Source organism: Echinops telfairi, unplaced genomic scaffold (genome assembly GCF_000313985.2).
Source record: "Echinops telfairi isolate 266 unplaced genomic scaffold, ASM31398v2 ScPeMD7_1;HRSCAF=3_0, whole genome shotgun sequence".
NCBI lineage: Eukaryota > Metazoa > Chordata > Mammalia > Afrosoricida > Tenrecidae > Echinops > Echinops telfairi.
Window position 1 is genome coordinate 45,337,231 of NW_022103896.1, and position 6,694 is coordinate 45,343,924.

Sequence of the window (6,694 nt, forward strand, 5' to 3'; positions counted from 1 at the left end):
CATTTTATTGGGGCTGTTACAGCTCTTATCACAATCCATCATACATCCATTGTGTTGAGCACATTTGTACAGTACATATGTTGTCATCATTACTTTCAAAATTCTCTCTACTTGAGGCTTTGGTATGAGCTCGTTTTTCTCCCTCCCTCATGAACTCTTGACAAATTCTTAATTATTATTTTCATCTTACATCATCCACTGTCTCCCTTCACCTACTTTTCTGTTGTTTGTCCCCCTGGGGGAGGGTGGTGGTGGTTATATGTCCATCACTGTGATCAGCAGTTCCTTCTTTCTCCCCCCCACCTTCCCCCTACCCTCCTGTTATGGCTACGCTCATTATTGGTCCAGAGTTTATCGGTCCTGGATTCCCTGTTTTCAGCTCTTATTGGTACCAGTGTACATGCTCTCTAGATGGATTTGTAAAGTAGAATTGGGGTCATGATAGTAGGGGTAGGGGGAGAAAGCATTAACGAACTAGAGGAATGTACAAATGTGCTTGACACAATGGATGTATGGATGGATAGTGATAAGAGTTGTACAAGCCCCCAATAAAATGATTTAAAAAAATAAACTAAACTTTAAAAAAAAGGAAAAAAGAACTAGAGGAAAGTTGTGTCATTGGTGCTATACTGCATCCTGACTGGCTTGTCTCTTTCTTGTGACCCTTCTGTGAGGGGATGTCCAATTGTCTACAGATGGGCTTTGGGTCTCCACTTCGCCCTCCTCCTCATTCATTGATATGACGTTTGTTCTGGGTCTTTGATGCCTGATACCTGATCCCATCAACACCTCATGATCACACAGGCTGGTGTGCTTCTTCCATGTGAGCTTGGTTGCTTCTTAGCTGGATGGCCACTTGTCTACCTTCAAGTCTTTAAACTCCAGATGCTTTATCTTTTGAAAGCCAGGCACCATCCGCTAGCTTTCTTTACATTTGCACATGCACCCATTTTGTCTTCAGCGATCCTGTCAGGAAGTTGAGCATCACAGAATGCTGGGTTATTAGAACAAAGTGTTCTTGCATTGAGGGAGTACTTGAATAGAGGCCCAATGTCCATCTGCTACCTTAATACTTAACATATATGTACATAGATTTCCTATTGTTTTATATATATGTACATGCCTGTATTTAGACCTCTGTAAATGTCCTTTGCCTCCTAGTTCTTTCCTCTATTTCGTTTTTCTTTCCTCTTGTCCCACTATCAAGTTTGGCGTTCATTTGGGTTTCAGTAATTCCTCTTGGCTACATTGTCCCTGATCAAGCCCCACCAGGCACCCTATGCCCTCCTTGCCATTGATTTTAGAACACTTGTTGTTCCCTTGCCCGTGGGTTTATTTACACCCCCCATCTTTTCCCCTGCCTCCCCCTCTCCAGTGTCCCCCCCGGAACTGTAGGTCCTGTTGTTTTCTCCTCCAGATTGTTTATCCCACCTCTCTTATCTAGATCGACATGCAGAGACAATAATAAGCACAAAAATAAGACAAAGTAAAAATAAAACAAGAAAAGAAAATAAGCAAAAAACCACCAATGACTAAAGAGAAAAGCCTGTAAATACTTCCAGGTCTGTTTGTTGACCTTTAGGAGTGTTTTCAGGTTGAATCTGATGGGGTGCCAGGTCAGGCCCCAAAGTCTATTTTTGGCTTTCTCCAGGGACCTCACTGCTTTGCTCTCCTTGCTGCTCTGTGACATGCCCTTAGTGTTTCACCCTGGTGTGGTGCGGTCAGATTGGGTACAATTCCCACACTGTGTCCCCAGTGTTGTCCTCCGTAGCACTCTAGGTCGGTGAAGGATGTCGTGTCTCGTGGTGGGGCCGGCCCTATGGTCCTCTCTGTGCATTGGCTGCTCTGGCATGCTCGGCTTCTAACCCAAGGCCAGCAATTTGAATCTGCCCAGCAGCTCCATGCATTCACATAAATATTACATCCAACCAAACCCCTTGGGCTGTTCTCCACTGTCACGTGCGGTTGCTGAGTTGGAATAGACTCAATGGTACATAAAAACAACTACATGAACTTTTTTTTTATTAAAAAATTTTTTTACATGTACTTCTAAAGAAGACACAAAATACCAAGGGCTATGTTATCTCATGCTCGTTCACGCGATCTACAGCAATGAAATAATAAACAGAAATACCAAATGTTTACTATGTGTTTTCAATTTACAAATATGAACAATAGTTACGTAACATGACATATCCGTATTTATACAGCGCTAGGTAGAAGGCAATAAGGAATACTGGATTTAGGGTTAATGACCCACATGCAATACAAGTGTTTTCCAAAAGCATGGTATAATATGAAAATAATTATTAAAGAATACATTGGGGTAAAAATCATGGACAGGTATTAATTACATGGCTCAGAACCTACATTGCTTATATTACCAATTACAATGCTTTTTCCTTATTTGGAAAAAATGCAAGCTCACTGACTTATGTCGAAGTTTATTTTCAATAAATCACTGTCATAATATGATAAATGTATAGTTAATTTGTTTATCTGTAATCTTTAAACATAATTGAAGAGCAAAACCTGAGAGCTCTTAAGCTATGAATTCAAATTGTATAAAAAATTATGTTGGAGGAAACGTCACCTGTGACAGCTTAGTAAGTGTAAACCAAATAGATGTAAACACAATAGAAAAATATGTCAAACCTAATACAATCATAAAGACATAGCTATGCACCATTTCATGAGCTGCATATTCATCTCACAGAGCAAGCTCCACTGCCAGAGTGAGCTGGTAGGTGTACTGGAGCAAAGTCAAACTCAAAAACTCACTGCCACGGAGTCTTTGCTGACTCTTGGCGACCCCATAGGACAGGGTAGTATTGCCCCTGTGAGTTTTCAAGATTGCAACTCTTTATAGGAGTAGAAAGCCCCACCTTTCTCTTATAGAGCGGCTGGTGGTTTCGAACTGCTGGCCTTGCAGTTCGCAGGCCAATGTGTAACCACTGTGCCACCAGGGTTCAAAAGAATGGAGCACACCGAGTCAGTAATAATACAATTCAGAATTTTAAAATATACTTGAAAACAATGTTCAACATTTATTTATGCAAAAGTCATACAAATCAGAAAAATACTGTGAAAATCACTCTTGAAGAACGTAAGAGTATAATCATCTTATCAGTGTTGCAAAACATAAGCAAATTTCAGTTTAAAAATGATCTACAGAGACAACTGGGGATTGTTTGGGCTATCAATATGAAGTTCATTGTTGAAAGCCAGACTTGTTTTTTAGTTAGTGCTTTCTAATTTATTATTTGGTGAATAACAGTAATGGGAAAATAACATGTTCAATTATATCACATATGTACCAAAGCAACTTATGTATTTACAAGTTATGAAAATAAATCTTTCTACAGATATAAAAATAAACCAGAACTATTTACAAGTTTTAAAAAATATGGCAAACTAACCCAATAATCACGACATTTTGTTGTTTGCTAGGATTATATTGTCTGAACGTTATCTCATAAATTATATTAGAAATCTTTGATCCACCAAGGTTTTAGATGCCAAATTCCTCTGTCCTACAGTGTTACGAATAAATCTAAAAATCTGAAAAAAAAGAAAACCAGTTCAGAATGAAGAGAAACACCAAGAAGACCACGTATGCACATCAGTTCGAATAGCTAAATTAAATTAGATAATTCACTAATCTACTCATCTATCAGATAAGAATTCTGTGGTGATACACAAAGTGTAAAGACTAGACAACCATTCTCTCTAAATATCAAACACATGTATGTTCCTACTTCGAATATATCTTTATGAACCAGTAATACCAGTCATCTCAAATAAGAGTCACTTTTAAAGATTTATCAATGCTACTTTCCTCTAAAACCTCGCAGCCTCTGTTCATGATTCTCAGTAGCTTGAGTAAGGACTAATAAAGAATGCCTTACTGACTGGTGTACTTCCGGGACACTGTGGAAAATATTCAGATAACATTAATATTTCAAGAAAAGGCTTTCCAATACTTGGAATTACCACTTCAGCCTCCACTAGCATCCCTTTTTACACCCCCATGTAGAGAATGTGTGCGTGAGAAGACAAAAGGGCTTGTCCGTATCTGGGCAGGAATTGCAGCGCTTGTTTGGTTTTTTGCTATGTTAACATCTAGTGCAGAGGGTCAATGGGACTCACTACTGCTGACTCTGACAGCAGTTTAAGTAGCTAGGATTGTTTTCATGCTCAAGCCACCTATGTTCTCCCCTAGACCATAGGATTTCATGAATCCTAGTGAACATCACACAAAAGGTTGGTTGAAGTGCTATTCTTTTTTTTGGCATTCTAAACTTTTACAAACACCTACTAAAAAATAAACATTTCTTTTATCATACCCAGAAAAAGATTGAAAAATGTACCTCTTGTTGTAAGTATGTAAGGAAGGCTGCTAACACAAAATTTTGGCAAGCCAAATCCACAACACAGAAGAAAAGTAGGTCAAAGATAAGGAGGGTGGCTTCATTCCCATAGTAGAGAACGCTGCTGAAAGAATAAGCTTCATCTATTTTTAAAAAAAAAAGAAGCAATAAGACAGATTTTAAAATAGGACACATATCTAATGTCAAATCTGAATATATAAACCATTGCATTAGGAGCTAGTTACTATAAATATACTTCACGGATTAAGAAAATAAAAGGCTATAAATTTGTTACTGTGAAGATAAGGAACTCTGCTCATAAAAATCAGTTTGGTTGACAATTGACAGTAATTTAAGCACACAGTCAATTCCTTTCACAGATGAGGTAGTGAGTATCCTTTCTCTATTGCTTTATATAACCAAGGGCTAAATTAATCTCAGAAAGTTACAGTAAAAACAAAAGGGCAGAAGAGTACACAATGTGCTACAATATGTGCCTCACGCACACACTATACCAGAACAAACGAATCTGTCTCCAGAGAAGCACAGCCAGAACGGCCCTCAGAAGCGAAGATGGCGAGACTTCTACTCCTATGTTTTGGACTTCTTTTCAGAGAGCCCGTCCCTGGAACATCATGTCTGTCAAGTACAGTGGCGGGCCAGTGACAAATAGTGAGAACTATCATAGGAAGACTGGCACAAGGTCTGCAACTATAGGCTCAAACATAACAGAAATTGTGGGGATGGGATGGCATAGGACTGAGCAAAATTTTGTTCTAGTGTATACAGGGTCGGAACCAACTCAATGGCTTCTAACAACAACACACAAACACACAATGGTTTGCCTGTTTCATGAGGAGCCCTGGTAATACAGCGCTTACTCGTTGGGCTGCGATCCGAAAGATCCACGGCTTAAATCACCGGCTGCTCCTGGAGAAAGACAGGGCTTTCTACTCTCATAAACACGGAATGATTCCCCTGGGCAATTCTACCCTGTTCTATAAGTTAGCATCGCCTTGATGGCAATGAGGAGCTTTGGAGGGGCTTTTGTTTGCTTGTGTAGTAGTTACATAATCTGATGTCAATTTGAGACTTGAAAGGATGAAGAGTGAAGGGGTGGAGTCTAGGCTGTCAATCAGGTCATAGCCAGTGAGGCCTCTGTGTGGGCATGGCCTTCCCCTGAGGATTCTGGGAATTCCTATATTTTTCCTCCTTGGAGGTGGGAGAGTCTCTCTCTGTTCACTCCCTGAGAGACCCTCACTGGGAAGGCACATGGCACTATGCTGATAGGTCCCGTGCCCTGAGAACTGGAGGAACCATGTGGAGACCCCTGCCAGCACTGAGATGCTTCTACCGCCACTGAATCCACAAGACTTCCCACCCACTGGCTTGTGATCTTCCTGCATTCACCATCATTGCATGTGTTTCATGAGTCTGGAGAGTACTTTATAGATTGGTATCAGACATACGGGCTAATATCGACTTGATCTGGACTGGGCTGGGATGTTTTCTCAATATTCAACTCCTCTTATATATAAAGCTCTTTCCTATACACGAGTGTCCATGAATTTGTTTCTCTAGCCTACCCAGACTGACACAGTTTGCTGGTGTATACATAAAATGTCTATGGAAGGAAGAAAACAATAGATAACATTAACATGAAATGGAGGGAACTGGTTAATCAGGGACAAGGAGTGAAACTTCATTATATATTGTATTTGAATTCAAATGTTGAATCCTATGTTAAAAATAAGAGATTAATGTAGGCTCTGTATCATATTCAATTTTTAAAACCAGTGAGTTGTGAGATATCTCTTTACAAAACATATACTTTTGCATACATATTTCTCTATGTAAATGCATATACACATATATAATACAAATATATATCTATAAAATACATAAGTCTGACCACCAGTTGAAGGAAGCAGAGAGAAGTAGGAACCAATTGAAAAATAAAAGAAGTTGCAAAAAGCCCACATGAAAGAAACACACCAGCCTGTGTGATCATGAGGTGTCAATGGGATTAGGTACGAGGTATCAAAGACCCAGAACAAAAAATTCATATCAATGTGAATGAGGGAGCACATGGAGTGGAGGCCCAAAGCCCATCTGTAGACAATTGGACATCCCTTCACCAAAGGATCACAAGGAAGAGACAGTAAGGGTGCAGTATAGCACCGATGAAACATACAACTTTCCTCTAGTTTCTTAATGCTTCCTCCCACCCACTATCATGACCCCAATTCTACCTTACAAATCCAGCTAGACCAGAGCATGTCCACTGGTACAGATAAGGGCTGGAAACACAGGGAATCCAGCAC

General features: G+C 39.7%; 1 protein-coding gene across 1 annotated transcript in view; it reads right to left on the bottom strand.

Moving 5' to 3' along the window:
- Positions 1 to 3,024: 3,024 nt before the first annotated feature.
- The window catches only part of TMEM67 (transmembrane protein 67), a gene marked incomplete at its 5' end in the record, with an annotated part of 57,304 nt that continues 53,634 nt past the window's right edge, over positions 3,025 to 6,694 (bottom strand). The window contains 2 exons of the mRNA XM_004697716.4: positions 3,025 to 3,561; positions 4,371 to 4,513. Of these exons, the coding sequence (XP_004697773.3) occupies positions 3,481 to 3,561; positions 4,371 to 4,513 (224 nt within the window). The remainder of the gene's footprint in view (positions 3,562 to 4,370; positions 4,514 to 6,694) is intronic.